Source organism: Oncorhynchus tshawytscha, unplaced genomic scaffold (assembly GCF_018296145.1).
Source record: "Oncorhynchus tshawytscha isolate Ot180627B unplaced genomic scaffold, Otsh_v2.0 Un_contig_10860_pilon_pilon, whole genome shotgun sequence".
In the NCBI taxonomy this organism is placed as follows: Eukaryota; Metazoa; Chordata; class Actinopteri; order Salmoniformes; family Salmonidae; genus Oncorhynchus; species Oncorhynchus tshawytscha.
In genome coordinates this window covers 75,452-91,905 of record NW_024609053.1, presented here as the reverse complement: position 1 = coordinate 91,905, position 16,454 = coordinate 75,452, and the positions used below count along the sequence as shown (strand labels likewise).

Sequence of the window (16,454 nt, the reverse complement as noted above, 5' to 3'; positions counted from 1 at the left end):
TGTGTGGTGGGGAGTGTGGAGTGTGTGTGGTAGGGAGTGTGTGTGGTGGGGAGTGTGTGTGGTGGGGAGTGTGTGTGATGGGGTGTGGGAGTGTGTGTGGTGGGGAGTGTGATGGGGTGTGTGTGGTGGGGAGTGTGTGTGTGGGGGTGTGTTGGTGTTGTGGGGTATGGTGTGTTTTGGTGGGGAGTGTGTTGGTGTTTTGGTGGTGTGTGTTGTGTGGTGTGATGGGGTGTGGGGAGTGTGTTTTGGTGGTGTGGGGTGGTGTTGTGTGGTGTGTTTTGGTGGTGTTGTGTGGTGTGTTTTGGTGCTGTGGTGTGGTGTGTTTTGGTGGTGTGGTGTGGTCTGTACAGAAGGTGTACGGAGGGTAAAATGGTGATCGTGTTTTGGTGGTGTGGTGTGGTGTGGTGTGTTTTGGTGGTGTGGTGTGGTCTGTACAGAAGGTGTACGGAGGGTAAAATGGTGATCGTGTTTTGGTGGTGTGGTGTGGTGTGGTGTGTTTGGTGGTGTGGTGTGGTCTGTACAGAAGGTGTACGGAGGGTAAAATGGTGTTTTGACTCACAGTCTCTCGAGCTCCTTCAGGTCCTGGAAGGCTCCTCTCTCTATCAGATTGATCTTATTCTCCATCAACTGACTGTGGGGGGAGGGAGACGGGGAGAGGAGGGGGGGAGGAGGGGGAGAGAGGAGGGGAGAGAGACGGGGAGAGGAGGAGGGAGGAGGGGGGAGGGAGGAGGGAGAGAGACGGGAGAGGAGAGGGAGAGAGAGGGGAGAGGAGAGGGAGAGAGACGGGGGAGAGGAGGAGGGAGAGAGACAGGGAGAGGAGGAGGGAGAGAGACGGGAGAGGAGGAGGGAGAGAGACGGGAGAGGGGAGAGAGACGGGGAGAGGAGGGGGGAGAGAGACGGGGAGAGGAGGGGGAGAGAGACGGGGAGAGGAGGGGGAGAGAGACGGGAGAGGAGGAGGGAGAGAGACAGGAGAGGAGGCGGGAGAGAGAGAGAGAGGAGGGAGAGATGGGGAGAGGAGAGGGAGAGAGACGGGAGAGGAGGGGGAGAGAGACGGGGAGAGGAGGGGGAGAGAGACGGGAGAGGAGGAGGGAGAGAGACGGGAGAGGGGAGAGAGACGGGGAGAGGGGGAGGGGGGGAGAGAGACGGGGAGAGGAGGGGGAGAGAGACGGGGAGAGAGACGGGGAGAGGAGGGGGAGAGAGGAGGGGAGAGGAGGGGAGAGAGAGGGGGAGAGGAGGAGGGGGAGAGAGACAGGAGAGGAGGCGGGAGAGAGAGAGAGAGGAGGGAGAGATGGGGAGAGGAGAGGGAGAGAGACAGGAGAGGAGGGGGAGAGAGAGAGAGAGGAGGAGGGAGAGAGAGAGAGAGAGAGGAGGGAGAGAGATGGAGAGAGAGAGAGGAGGGAGAGATGGGGTGAGGAGGGGGGGGAGAGAGACAGGAGAGGAGGGGGAGAGAGAGAGAGAGGAGGAGGGAGAGATGGGGTGAGGAGGGGGAGAGAGACAGGAGAGGAGGGGGAGAGAGAGAGAGAGGAGGAGGGAGAGATGGGGTGAGGAGGGGGAGAGAGACAGGAGAGGAGGAGGGAGAGAGATGGGAGATATGTGGGAGGGAAGAGGAGGAGAGAGCAACACAATTAGACCCAACCAAATCATGAGAAAACAAAAAGATAATTACTTGACACATTGGAAAGAATTAACAAAAAAACAGAGCAAACTAGAATGCTATTTGGCCCTACACAGAGAGAGTACACAGCGGCAGAATACCTGACCACTGTGACTGACCCAAAATTAAGGAAAGCTTTGACTATGTACAGACTCAGTGAGCATAGCCTTGCTATTGAGAAAGGCCGCCGTAGGCAGACATGGCTCTCAAGAGAAGACAGGCTATGTGCTCACTGCCCACAAAACGAGGTGGAAACTGAGCTGCACTTCCTAACCTCCTGCCCAATGTATGACCATATTAGAGAGACATATTTCCCTCAGATTACACAGATCCACAAAGAATTCGAAAACAAATCCAATTTTGAAAACTCCCATATCTACTGGGTGAAATTCCACAGTGTGCCATCACAGCAGCAAGATTTGTGACCTGTTGCCACGAGAAAAGGGCAACCAGTGAAGAACACACACCATTGTAAATACAACCCATATTTACGCTTATTTATTTTATCTTGTGTCCTTTAACCATTTGTACATTGTTAAAACACTGTATATATATAATATGACATTTGTAATGGTTCAAGGCAGGCGGTTCTCGATGTGTTGCAGAAGGTCCCTGGTTCGAGTCCAGGTTGGGAGGCGATGTGTTGCAGAGGGTCCCTGGTTCGAGTCCAGGTTGGGAGGCGATGTGTTGCAGAGGGTCCCTGGTTCGAGTCCAGGTTGGGAGGCGATGTGTTGCAGAGGGTCCCTGGTTCGAGTCCAGGTTGGGAGGCGATGTGTTGCAGACGGTCCCTGGTTCTAGTCCAGGTTGGGAGGCGAAGTGTTGCAGAGGGTCCCTGGTTCTAGTCCAGGTTGGGAGGCGATGTGATGCAGAGGGTCCCTGGTTCTAGTCCAGGTTGGGAGGCGATGTGTTGCAGAGGGTCCCTGGTTCGAGTCCAGGTTGGGAGGCGATGTGTTGCAGAGGGTCTCTGGTTCGAGTCCAGGTTGGGAGGCGATGTGTTGCAGAGGGTCTCTGGTTCGAGTCCAGGTTGGGAGGCGATGTGTTGCAGAGGGTCTCTGGTTCGAGTCCAGGTTGGGAGGCGATGTGTTGCAGAGGGTCCCTGGTTCGAGTCCAGGTTGGGAGGCGATGTGTTGCAGAGGGTCCCTGGTTCGAGTCCAGGTTGGGAGGCGATGTGTTGCAGAGGGTCCCTGGTTCGAGTCCAGGTTGGGAGGCGATGTGTTGCAGAGGGTCCCTGGTTCGAGTCCAGGTTGGGAGGCGATGTGTTGCAGAGGGTCCCTGGTTCGAGTCCAGGTTGGGAGGCGATGTGTTGCAGAGGGTCCCTGGTTCGAGTCCAGGTTGGGAGGCGATGTGTTGCAGAGGGTCCCTGGTTCGAGTCCAGGTTGGGAGGCGATGTGTTGCAGACGGTCCCTGGTTCTAGTCCAGGTTGGGAGGCGAAGTGTTGCAGAGGGTCCCTGGTTCTAGTCCAGGTTGGGAGGCGATGTGATGCAGAGGGTCCCTGGTTCTAGTCCAGGTTGGGAGGCGATGTGTTGCAGAGGGTCCCTGGTTCGAGTCCAGGTTGGGAGGCGATGTGTTGCAGAGGGTCTCTGGTTCGAGTCCAGGTTGGGAGGCGATGTGTTGCAGAGGGTCTCTGGTTCGAGTCCAGGTTGGGAGGCGATGTGTTGCAGAGGGTCTCTGGTTCGAGTCCAGGTTGGGAGGCGATGTGTTGCAGAGGGTCCCTGGTTCGAGTCCAGGTTGGGAGGCGATGTGTTGCAGAGGGTCCCTGGTTCGAGTCCAGGTTGGGAGGCGATGTGTTGCAGAGGGTCCCTGGTTCGAGTCCAGGTTGGGAGGCGATGTGTTGCAGAGGGTCCCTGGTTCGAGTCCAGGTTGGGAGGCGATGTGTTGCAGAGGGTCCCTGGTTCGAGTCCAGGTTGGGAGGCGATGTGTTTGTTTTACTGTTCATTTTTTAATTGTTTATTTCACTTGTGTTTATTATCTATTTCACTTGCTTTGGCAACGTAAACATATGTTTCCCAATAAAACCCCTTGAATTGAAGTGAATAGAGTTTAATTAAATTGAATGTAAATGAATTGAATGGAATTGAATGTAAATGAATTGAATGGAATTGAATGTAAATGAATTGAATGGAATTGAATGTAAATGAATTGAATGGAATTGAATGTAAATGAATTGAATGGAATTGAATTGAATGGAATTGAATGTAAATGAATTGAATGGAATTGAATTGAATGGAATTGAATGTAAATGAATTGAATGGAATTGAATGTAAATGAATTGAATGGAATTGAATGTAAATGAATTGAATGGAATTGAATGTAAATGAATTGAATGGAATTGAATGAAATGGTAAACATATGTTTCCCATGACAATAAAGCTTCTTAAATTGAAATTGGATAGCATTGACAAGAGCCTACTTCAGTGTGTTGATAGGACAAGTCACACACACACACACACACACACTTTAAGGGCATAATCTCTTAGAGGTATGTGAGAAATTCCTACCCCACACTGCCATTCCCTTTAATAAACAGTCGAGCAACACCCAACACACACACACACACACACACACACACACACACACACACACAGCACACACACACACACACACACACACAGATATCCCCTCCCCCACACCAAACAGCAAAAGGAGAAATCCTAAACCTGAAAACATACAAGGTAGGAAACCTGTTTCTACAAGACTCTCTCCCTCTCTCTTTCCTTCTCCCCTCTCTCTTTCCTTCTCCCCTCTCTCTTTCTTTCTCTCCCTCTTTCCTTCTCTCCCTCTCTCTTTCCTTCTCCCCCTCTCTTTTCTTTCTGTCTGTCTCTCTCCCTCTCTCTTTCCTTCTCTCCCTTTTTCCTTCTCCCCCTCTCTCTTTCCTTCTCCCCCTCTCTCTTTCCTTCTCCCCCTCTCTCTTTCCTTCTCCCCCTCTCTCTTTCCTTCTCCCCTCTCTCTTTCCTTCTCTCCCTCTCTCTTTCCTTCTCTCCCTCTCTCTTTCCTTCTCCCCCTCTCTCTTTCCTTCTCCCCTCTCTCTTTTCCTTCTCTCCCTCTCTCTTTCCTTCTCTCCCTCTCTCTTTCCTTCTCTCCCTCTCTCTCTCCTCTCTCTTTCCTTCTCTCCCTCTCTCTTTCCTTCTCTCCCCTCTCTCTTTCCTTCTCCCCCTCTCTTTCCTTCTCCCCCTCTCTCTTTCCTTCTGTCTGTCTCTCTCCCTCTCTTTCCTTCTCCCCCTCTCTTTCCTTCTCCCCCTCTCTTTCCTTCTCCCCCTCTCTCTTTCCTTCTCCCCCTCTCTTTTCCTTCTCTCCCTCTCTCTTTCCTTCTCTCCCTCTCTTTCCTTCTCTCCCTCTCCTTCTCTCCCTCTCTCTTTCCTTCTCTCCCTCTCTCTTTCCTTCTCCCCCTCTCTCTTTCCTTCTCTCCCTCTCCCTCTCCTTCTCTCCCTTCTCTTTCCTTCTCTCCCTCTCTCTTTTCCTTCTCTCCCTCTCTCTTTCCTTCTGTCTGTCTCTCTCCCTCTCTTTCCTTCTCCCCCTCTCTTTCCTTCTCCCCCTCTTCTTTCTTTCTGTCTGTCTCTCTCCCTCTCTCTTTCCTTCTCCCCTTTCTTTCTTTCTCTCCCTCTCTCTTTCCTTCTCTGAACTGCATTCCTCCCTCCGCAGTTTATATGTACCGAGTGCTCTCTTCCGTCTTTCGCTCTCGATCACTTCCTGTGTGGTTTTAATGAGGGTAACACATGTCCCTGGGGCCGGCTGGTTAAAATAACTCCCCCTGCCTGACACTTCCCATGTAGATTAACACTGAGGAGAGGCAGCAACAGACACAGATACAGATTCACTACTATAACAGCTGCTGCCTGCCTGCCAGGCCATGGAGACACGGTCACACACACACACACACACACAGAGAGAGAGAGAGAGGGACAGACAGCAGCCTTCATTAGGCTACATGACAGACAGACAGCAGCCTTCATTAGGCTACATGACAGACAGACATTTGAAGTCGGAAGTTCACCTTAGCCAAATATATTTAAACTACATTTTTCACAATTCCTGATATTTAATCATATTTAATCTAGTAAAAAATTCCCTGTCTTTGGTCAGTTAGGATCACCACTTTATTTTAAGAATGTGAAATGTCAGAATAATAGTAGAGAGAATTATTTATTTCAGATTTTATTTATTTCATCGCATTCCCAGTGGGTCAGAAGTTTACACACACTCAATGAGTATTTGGTAGCTTTGCTTTTAAATTGTTTAACTTGGGTCAAACGTTGCAGGTAGCCTTCCACAGGCTTCCCACAATAAATTGGGTGAATTTTGGCCCATTCCTCTTGACATATCTGGAGTAACTAAGTCAGGTTTGTAGGCCTCCTTGCTCACACACACACTTTTCAGTTCTGCCCACAAATGTTCTATAGGATTGAGGTCAGGGCTTTGTGATGGCCACTCCAATACCTTGACTTTGTTGTCCTTAAGCCATTTTGCCACAACTTTGGAAGTATGCCTAGGGTCATTGTCCATTTGGAAGACCCATTTGCGACCAAGCTTTAACTTCCTGACTGATGTCTTGAGATGTCTGACTCCAGGTCTGACTCCAGGTCTGACTCCAGGTCTGTATCTTACTCCAGGTCTGTGTCTGACTCCAGGTCTGTATCCCACTCCAGGTCTGACTCCAGGTCTGTATCTGACTCTAGGTCTGTATCTGACTCCAGGTCTGTGTCTGTTTCCAGGTCTGTATCCCACTCCAGGTCTGACTCCAGGTCTGTGTCTGACTCCCAGGTCTGACTCCAGGTCTGGGTCAGACTCCAGGTCTGGGTCAGACTCCAGGTCTGGGTCAGACTCCAGGTCTGGGTCAGACTCCAGGTCTGGGTCTGACTCCAGGTCTGGGTCTGACTCCAGGTCTGGGTCTGACTCCAGGTCTGGGTCTGACTCCAGCTCTGACTCCAGGTCTGACTCAAGGTCTGTGTCTGACTCCAGGTCTGTGTCTGACTCCAGGTCTGGGTCTGACTCCAGGTCTGGGTCTGACTCCAGGTCTGGGTCTGACTCCAGGTCTGACTCCAGGTCTGACTCCAGGTCTGTGTCTGACTCCAGGTCTGTGTCTGACTCCAGGTCTGTGTCTGACTCCAGGTCTGGGTCTGACTCCAGGTCTGACTCCAGGTCTGACTCCAGGTCTGTGTCTGACTCCAGGTCTGTGTCTGACTCCAGGTCTGACTCCAGGTCTGTATCTGACTCCAGGTCTGTATCTGACTCCAGGTCTGACTCCAGGTCTGTGTCTGACTCCAGGTCTGACTCCAGGTCTGTGTCTGACTCCAGGTCTGTGTCTGACTCCAGGTCTGGGTCTGACTCCAGGTCTGGGTCTGACTCCAGGTCTGACTCCAGGTCTGACTCCAGGTCTGTGTCTGACTCCAGGTCTGTGTCTGACTCCAGGTCTGACTCCAGGTCTGTATCTGACTCCAGGTCTGTATCTGACTCCAGGTCTGACTCCAGGTCTGTGTCTGACTCCAGGTCTGACTCCAGGTCTGTGTCTGACTCCAGGTCTGTGTCTGACTCCAGGTCTGGGTCTGACTCCAGGTCTGGGTCTGACTCCAGGTCTGGGTCTGACTCCAGGTCTGACTCCAGGTCTGACTCCAGGTCTGTGTCTGACTCCAGGTCTGTGTCTGACTGCAGGTCTGACTCCAGGTCTGTATCTGACTCCAGGTCTGTGTCTGACTCCAGGTCTGTGTCTGACTACAGGTCTGTGTCTGACTCCAGGTCTGACTCCAGGTCTGTGTCTGACTCCAGGTCTGTGTCTGACTACAGGTCTGTGTCTGACTACAGGTCTGTGTCTGACTCCAGGTCTCTGTCTGACTCCAGGTCTGACTACAGGTCTCTGTCTGACTCCAGGTCTGTGTCTGACTCCAGGTCTGTGTCTGACTCCAGGTCTGTGTCTGACTCCAGGTCTGTGTCTGACTCCAGGTCTGTGTCTGACTCCAGGTCTGTGTCTGACTCCAGGTCTGACTCCAGGTCTGTGTCTGACTACAGGTCTGTGTCTGACTCCAGGTCTCTGTCTGACTCCAGGTCTGACTCCAGGTCTGTGTCTGACTACAGGTCTCTGTCTGACTCCAGGTCTGACTCCAGGTCTGACTCCAGGTCTGACTCCAGGTCTGACTCCAGGTCTGACTCCAGGTCTGTGTCTGACTACAGGTCTCTGTCTGACTACAGGTCTCTGTCTGACTACAGGTCTCGGTCTGACTACAGGTCTGACTCCAGGTCTGTGTCTGACTCCAGGTCTGTGTCTGACTCCAGGTCTGTGTCTGACTCCAGGTCTCTGTCTGACTCCAGGTCTCTGTCTGACTCCAGGTCTGACTACAGGTCTGTGTCTGACTACAGGTCTGTATCTGACTACAGGTCTGACTCCAGGTCTGCTGTGTCTCTAAATGGACAGGACATCTCCTGTCCTATTCGGTGTCCTGTGTGAATCTAAGTGTGCGTTCTCTAATTCTCTCCTTCTCTCTTTCTTTCTCTCTCTCGGAGGACCTGAGCCCTAGGACCTGAGCTCCAGGACTACCTGACATGATGACTCCTTGCTGTCCCCAGTCCACCTGGCCATGCTGCTGCTCCAGTTTCAACTTCCACCTGACTGTGCTGCTGCTCCAGTTTCAACTGTTCTGCCTTATTATTATTCGACCATGCTGGTCATTTGTGAACATTTGAACATCTTGGCCATGTTCTGTTATAATCTCCACCCGGCACAGCCAGAAGAGGACTGGCCACCCCACATAGCCTGGTTCCTCTCTAGGTTTCTTCCTAGGTTTTGGCCTTTCTAGGGAGTTTTTCCTAGCCACCGTGCTTCTACACCTGCATTGCTTGCTGTTTGGGGTTTTAGGCTGGGTTTCTGTACAGCACTTTGAGATATCAGCTGATGTACGAAGGGCTATATAAATACATTTGATTTGATTTGATTTGACGTCGTCACTGGAGGAATCTCTGAGTTACCGTCAAGTATTTTGGGGTTTGTTAGGAGGGCCGGCCGGCCGGGGGGGGGTGGCAGATGGCTTAATCTTACAGCTCCTGCTCTGAGGGTCATGAGTTCAATCTCATTGACAGGCATTGATTCATTCATTCATTCATTCATTATTATAAACTTCGAAATTTGAGGTTTGGAGCCATTTAGAAATGTGGAAAAATGTCTAATTTTTCACTGAGACTGTGATAAGTTGTTGATAGGCTGTAACGTTATATAGCAACAACTCAGTAGTTAACAGCGTGTGTTTATAACCCGTTTTATAGGCTACTGAAAACGCTTTGTATAAAGGCCCGTTTAGCCTACAAATGCTTTGCTGATAAATATCTAGGTCCGTTTTAGTTTCTTTCACCCCAGTACTACAACCAAAAATGTATTCGATCTCTTCGCTGTGATGACTCGGCGATAAAACCTTATTTGAATTTAATAACGGCGTCTTTCGACAAAACAACATTTAATCATTACAGTGTTTTCAGATGAATTATCTGTTGTCAAATCGGACGTTTCATGTTGTAAAGGTTCCCGTGGTAATAACTAAAGGTTCCCGTGGTAATAACTAAAGGTTCCCGTGGTAATAACTAAAGGTTCCCGTTGTAATAACTAAAGGTTCCCGTTGTAATAACTAAAGGTTCCCGTTGTAATAACTAAAGGTTCCCGGTGTAATAACTAAAGGTTCCCGGTGTAATAACTAAAGGTTCCCGTGGTAATAACTAAAGGTTCCCGTGGTAATAACTATAGGTTCCCGTGGTAATAACTAAAGGTTCCCGTTGTAATAACTAAAGGTTCCCGTGGTAATAACTAAAGGTTCCCGTGGTAATAACTATAGGTTCCCGTGGTAATAACTATAGGTTCCCGTGGTAATAACTAAAGGTTCCCGTGGTAATAACTAAAGGTTCCCGTGGTAATAACTAAAGGTTCCCGTGGTAATAACTAAAGGTTCCCGTGGTAATAACTAAAGGTTCCCGTGGTAATAACTATAGGTTCCCGTGGTAATAACTATAGGTTCCCGTGGTAATAACTAAAGGTTCCCGTGGTAATAACTAAAGGTTCCCGTGGTAATAACTATAGGTTCCCGTGGTAATAACTATAGGTTCCCGTGGTAATAACTAAAGGTTCCCGTGGTAATAACTAAAGGTTCCCGTGGTAATAACTAAAGGTTCCCGTGGTAATAACTAAAGGTTCCCGTGGTAATAACTAAAGGTTCCCGTGGTAATAACTATAGGTTCCCGTGGTAATAACTATAGGTTCCCGTGGTAATAACTAAAGGTTCCCGTGGTAATAACTAAAGGTTCCCGTGGTAATAACTAAAGGTTCCCGTGGTAATAACTAAAGGTTCCCGTGGTAATAACTAAAGGTTCCCGTGGTAATAACTAAAGGTTCCCGTGGTAATAACTAAAGGTTCCCGTGGTAATAACTAAAGGTTCCCGTGGTAATAACTATAGGTTCCCGTGGTAATAACTATAGGTTCCCGTGGTAATAACTAAAGGTTCCCGTGGTAATAACTAAAGGTTCCCGTGGTAATAACTAAAGGTTCCCGTGGTAATAACTAAAGGTTCCCGTGGTAATAACTAAAGGTTCCCGTGGTAATAACTAAAGGTTCCCGTGGTAATAACTAAAGGTTCCCGTGGTAATAACTATAGGTTCCCGTGGTAATAACTATAGGTTCCCGTGGTAATAACTAAAGGTTCCCGTGGTAATAACTATAGGTTCCCGTGGTAATAACTAAAGGTTCCCGTGGTAATAACTATAGGTTCCCGTGGTAATAACTAAAGGTTCCCGTGGTAATAACTATAGGTTCCCGTGGTAATAACTAAAGGTTCCCGTGGTAATAACTAAAGGTTCCCGTGGTAATAACTATAGGTTCCCGTGGTAATAACTAAAGGTTCCCGTGGTAATAACTAAAGGTTCCCGTGGTAATAACTAAAGGTTCCCGTGGTAATAACTAAAGGTTCCCGTGGTAATAACTAAAAGGTTCCCGTGGTAATAACTATAGGTTCCCGTGGTAATAACTATAGGTTCCCGTGGTAATAACTATAGGTTCCCGTGGTAATAACTAAAGGTTCCCGTGGTAATAACTAAAGGTTCCCGTGGTAATAACTAAAGGTTCCCGTTGTAATAACTAAAGGTTCCCGTGGTAATAACTATAGGTTCCCGTGGTAATAACTATAGGTTCCCGTGGTAATAACTATAGGTTCCCGTTGTAATAACTAAAGGTTCCCGTGTAATAACTAAAGGTTCCCGTGGTAATAACTATAGGTTCCCGTGGTAATAACTAAAGGTTCCCGTTGTAATAACTATAGGTTCCCGTTGTAATAACTAAAGGTTCCCGTGGTAATAACTAAAGGTTCCCGTGGTAATAACTAAAGGTTCCCGTGGTAATAACTAAAGGTTCCCGTTGTAATAACTATAGGTTCCCGTTGTAATAACTAAAGGTTCCCGTGGTAATAACTAAAGGTTCCCGTGGTAATAACTAAAGGTTCCCGTGGTAATAACTAAAGGTTCCCGTTGTAATAACTATAGGTTCCCGTTGTAATAACTAAAGGTTCCCGTAATAACTAAAGGTTCCCGTGGTAATAACTAAAGGTTCCCGTGGTAATAACTAAAGGTTCCCGGTGTAATAACTAAAGGTTCCCTTTGTAATAACTAAAGGTTCCCGTGGTAATAACTAAAGTTCCCGTTGTAATAACTAAAGGTTCCTGTGGTAATAACTAAAGGTTCGTTCCCGTGGTAATAACTAAAGGTTCCCGTGGTAATAACTAAAGGTTCCCGTGGTAATAACTAAAGGTTCCCGTTGTAATAACTATAGGTTCCCGTTGTAATAACTAAAAGGTTCCCGTTGTAATAACTAAAGGTTCCCGTGGTAATAACTATAGCCGACTACTTACAGCACACGCAGATTCCTCAGTCCAGCGAAGTCGGCCTTGGTGATTTTAGTCAGATTATTAGCGTTCAGATCCCTGGAGAAACAAGACGACACGATGAGTTACAATATGGACAAAAACATAAATAAACAATCATTCATATTTAAAACATGTTCTAAAAACAGATTTGAATAACACACAACCTACACTTCACTGTGCCAGTATTACCCTGGTTATTGACGTTATTTAGGCCACAATTAAATGACTGAATATAAAACAAACGATGGGGAGAATCTCAGGATACAGGTGGACATGTTCATCTTTCCATTACAGATCAGAGACGTCAGCCTACGAAACATAAAGGAATGATGAGATAATTCAAACCAACGAAACGAACACCACATCAATCTCCACAGCGTGTAGAAGAAATAAACTCTCCTACAGGCTTTATTAGCTTAAAAGTAAATTCACTGAATCCCTTTTTTATTAGTTCGAGCTGTGTGTGTGTGTTAATGTGTGTGTGTGTGTTAATGTGTGTGTGTGTGTTAATGTGTGTGTGTTAATGTGTGTGTGTGTGTGTGTGTGTGTTAATGTGTGTGTGTGTGTTAATGTGTGTGTGTGTGTGTGTGTGTTAATGTGTGTGTGTGTGTGTGTTAATGTGTGTGTTAATGTGTGTGTGTGTGTGTGTTAATGTGTGTGTGTGTGTTAATGTGTGTGTGTGTGTGTTAATGTGTGTGTGTGTGTGTGTGTGTTAATGTGTGTGTGTGTGTTAATGTGTGTGTGTGTGTTAATGTGTGTGTGTGTGTGTTAATGTGTGTGTGTGTGTGTGTGTTAATGTGTGTGTGTGTGTGTGTGTTAATGTGTGTGTCTGTGTGTGTTAATGTGTGTGTGTGTGTGTGTTAATGTGTGTGTGTGTGTGTTAATGTGTGTGTGTGTGTGTGTGTGTAATGTGTGTGTGTGTGTGTTAATGTGTGTGTGTGTGTGTGTGTGTTAATGTGTGTGTGTGTGTGTGTTAATGTGTGTGTGTGTGTTAATGTGTGTGTGTGTGTGTGTGTGTTAATGTGTGTGTGTGTGTAATGTGTGTGTGTTAATGTGTGTGTGTGTGTGTGTGTGTGTGTGTTAATGTGTGTGTGTGTGTTAATGTGTGTGTGTGTGTTAATGTATGTGTGTGTGTTAATGTATGTGTGTGTGTTAATGTGTGTGTGTGTGTTAATGTGTGTGTGTGTGTGTGTGTTAATGTGTGTGTGTGTGTGTGTGTGTTAATGTGTGTGTGTGTGTGTGTGTGTTAATGTGTGTGTGTGTGTGTTAATGTGTGTGTGTGTTAGTGTGTGTGTGTGTGTGTGTAATGTGTGTGTGTGTGTGTTAATGTGTGTGTGTGTTGTGTGTGTGTGTGTGTGTGTTGTGTGTGTTAATGTGTGTGTGTGTGTTAATGTGTGTGTGTGTTAATGTGTGTGTGTGTGTGTTAATGTGTGTGTGTGTGTTAATGTGTGTGTGTGTGTGTGTTAATGTGTGTGTGTGTGTTTTTAATGTGTGGGCTGAGGGTTTTCACGTTACAACAGCCCGAGACGTCAAAACATAAACCCGAATAACTTCATGAATCGCTCACCGACTTCAAAACGGGCCAAATTAATTATCTGTCCGATACCAATGGGAACCATTTTCTGCTCCACTGCTTTTAATTATCAATACGGTTCTATAAAAACGAGCCAGAGGTTATTCTGTGGTTCTGTTGTGAACCAGAATGACTTCGTTTTTTGGAGGATTCTGTTGTAGGACCTTAACAGCAGATAATAGCATCAATATATTAGGATAATGGCTGGCTATATCAGTGGTTCCCAACCTTTTAAAGGTTACTGTACCACCGACTGAATGTTGCTCTGCCCGGAAGTACCCCTTCATGTGTTTTTCACCAGTAACCCTACTCTCCCATGAGTCTTCTCCAGTACAACCTGTGGATAGGTCCCAATACCCCTGGTTGGACACCACTGGTCTATATTATAGACTTCAGGGAGGGTAGACAATAAACCCTATATAGTGACTACAGTCCCAATACCCCTGGTTGGACACCACTGGTCTATGTTATAGACTTCAGGGAGGGTAGACAATAAACCCTATATAGTGACTACAGTCCCAATACCCCTGGTTGGACACCACTGGTCTATATTATAGACTTCAGGGAGGGTAGACAATAAACCCTATATAGTGACTACAGTCCCAATACCCTGGTTGGAAACCACTGGTCTATATTATAGACTTCAGGGAGGGTAGACAATAAACCCTATATAGTGACTACAGTCCTAATACCCCTGGTTGGACACCACTGGTCTATATTATAGACTTCAGGGAGGGTAGACAATAAACCCTATATAGTAACTACAGTCCTAATACCCCTGGTTGGACACCACTGGTCTATATTATAGACTTCATGGAGGGTAGACAATAAACCCTATATAGTGACTACAGTCCTAATACCCCTGGTTGGAAACCACTGGTCTATATTATAGACTTCAGGGAGGGTAGACAATAAACCCTATATAGTAACTACAGTCCTAATACCCCTGGTCGGACACCACTGGTCTATATTATAGACTTCAGGGAGGGTAGACAATAAACCCTATATAGTGACTACAGTCCTAATACCCCTGGTTGGAAACCACTGGTCTATATTATAGACTTCAGGGAGGGTAGACAATAAACCCTATATAGTGACTACAGTCCTAATACCCCTGGTTGGAAACCACTGGTCTATATTATAGACTTCAGGGAGGGTAGACAATAAACCCTATATAGTGACTACAGTCCTAATACCCCTGGTTGGACACCACTGGTCTATATTATAGACTTCATGGAGGGTAGACAATAAACCCTATATAGTGACTACAGTCCTAATACCCCTGGTTGGAAACCACTGGTCTATATTATAGACTTCATGGAGGGTAGACAATAAACCCTATATAGTGACTACAGTCCTAATACCCCTGGTTGGACACCACTGGTCTATATTATAGACTTCATGGAGGGTAGACAATAAACCCTATATAGTGACTACAGTCCTAATACCCCTGGTTGGACACCACTGGTCTATATTATAGACTTCAGGGAGGGTAGACAATAAACTCTATGTAGTGACTACGGCATATACTCACAGTCTCTCTGCATTGCGTGGTATATTCCTGGGAACGCTGCGGAGACCCTGGCCGTGACAGTCCACAGTAGAGCCGGAACAGGAGCACTGCGCCGGGCATGGCTGGCCCTCTGCCCGGCTGGACAGTCCCAGGACAACCAGGACAGCCAGCAGACAGCGACACAGACCCAGAGCTGAGGCCGGAGCAAGGAGGCTCGACCGTAGGGACATTATCACTGCAGTGGACTGGTTTGGTAGCCTACCAAGGAGAGGAGACGAGGAGTCACCGAAGGGTTGTAAATCCACAGGAGGAGTTAAAATCCCACGAGGAGGATTCCAACTCTTTCTCTCTTTCTGTTGTTTGTTTCTTTTGTGTGTTTTGCTCCTCCTCGTTTGCGGTTTTATTGTAGTATATAAAAATCACATGTCAGAAGAAACCCGCAAGTCTGGATGACAGCGGCCGGGCGGAAAGAGAGTGCGGCAGGGCGGCAGGCTGGTAGACGGACAACTGGCGCTAGAGCGGCACAAAGTTCTCCCACATGGCCGCGGCATGCAGTGCGGTAAATCCCCTCCGTGTGAAGCGATGTATACACGGTAAACCCAAGAAACACCTCCTAATGAACCTTTGGCGAACACACACACACTCGCCCTCTCACACACACACACACACCAGGTGAGATTAGACACAGCGCGAGGTGGGTGAGTGATTGGCTGTTGTATTCACAGCACGCGCAGAGCGAAGAAATCGTGATCTCGTGCAGGTCAACGTGGCTGAGGTATTGATTTCCCTTCAGACGTCCGTTTAACACCGGGAAGAGCCCCGTGCTTAGAATCACACTCCGTGTGTGTGTTTTCGGTGAAAGAGCTCTCCGAGACTGCGTGTGTGTGTGTGGGGGAGAAGAGAAGAAAACGGGAATGTTTCCACTGCGTCTGTCCAAGCGACACCTCGCACGCACACACACACTCAATCCCTCTTTTCTCCCTTCCTCTCACTCTCCCTTTCTCTCTATCACTCCAACACACACACACACACACACACACACACGACGAGTCTGCGTTTTCCTCCGAGGCAGAGCGACGCTGTGCGTTAGACCACTCTCTCTCTCTCTCTCTCTGCAGTGGCCGGCCACCTGATGCCGTGAGCGGTGTAGAGAAGAGACGAGGCCCGTCTTGGAAAGTAACCACCGTAAACCAATCGTAACCTACCGGTCAGCGCACCTTCAAAATCACTCTTGAGAGATCCTTGAAGGTTACAAGTGTTCACCACAGCAGCAGAAATAGTAAATAATCCAAAACGTTAGTCCAAACCCAGGAGCGGGAACACAGCGGAGGACAGTAGCCTAATTAGGAGGTTCTTAAATCCAAAACGGTTCAGGTAGTAGTATCCCAAATAAACCCGACAGGAAAGTTGAGGTAATGTTGCAGGAATAGTAACGAGTCAAAGGGAGGGGGTAGAGAATACCTCCGTGTCTCTGTCTGCAAAATCAACCGGGGTTTGTTTATAACAGCGCTGCGTCAAATATGTTCAATGTTACAAATTCTCCCAACCGCGCGTTTCGGCTGTCAATCTCATCCGTTAATCCGTGCCGTTTATTTCGGTGTTTCTGTCCCCGTGGGCTAGGGGGTTTTCACCCTCTGTTTTTAACGTGCGAACTCACAGCAGTGTGGACCAGGGAACTCCCTTTCCAACCCCAAGCCCTGGAAGCTTTATACTGGCCGGATAACTCCTCCCCTACCCCCGCCCCGAACCCGACTCCTGCCCGCTACCCCTCTACCTTGTACGGTGCTCAAACACAGCGTCACACTGCCTGACGCAGTAGCGCGGTTTGTGTG

General features: G+C 47.8%; 1 protein-coding gene across 1 annotated transcript; it reads right to left on the bottom strand.

The window, feature by feature from the left end:
- Positions 1-495: 495 nt before the first annotated feature.
- LOC121844156 (slit homolog 2 protein-like) lies at positions 496-16,238 on the bottom strand. Its single transcript, XM_042314074.1, has 4 exons — positions 15,840-16,238; positions 14,644-14,880; positions 11,522-11,593; positions 496-631 (listed from the first exon to the last, which is right to left on the bottom strand). Exons 2-4 carry the CDS (start codon positions 14,850-14,852, stop codon positions 556-558), a joined length of 357 nt encoding a protein of 118 aa, XP_042170008.1. The 5' UTR covers positions 14,853-14,880; positions 15,840-16,238; the 3' UTR covers positions 496-555.
- Between the last annotated feature and the right edge of the window lie 216 nt (positions 16,239-16,454).

Bases quoted from the DNA above. Each gene is read 5' to 3' on its own strand.
- LOC121844156 (XM_042314074.1), bottom strand. From the start codon at position 14,852: ATGTCCCTACGGTCGAGCCTCCTTGCTCCGGCCTCAGCTCTGGGTCTG. The intron at 11,594-14,643 runs GTGAGTATATGC...TTGTTTCTCCAG, and splicing joins CCACGCAATGCAGAGAGACT to GGATCTGAACGCTAATAATC. The intron at 632-11,521 runs GTAAGTAGTCGG...CTCCCCCCACAG, and splicing joins CTGAGGAATCTGCGTGTGCT to TCAGTTGATGGAGAATAAGA.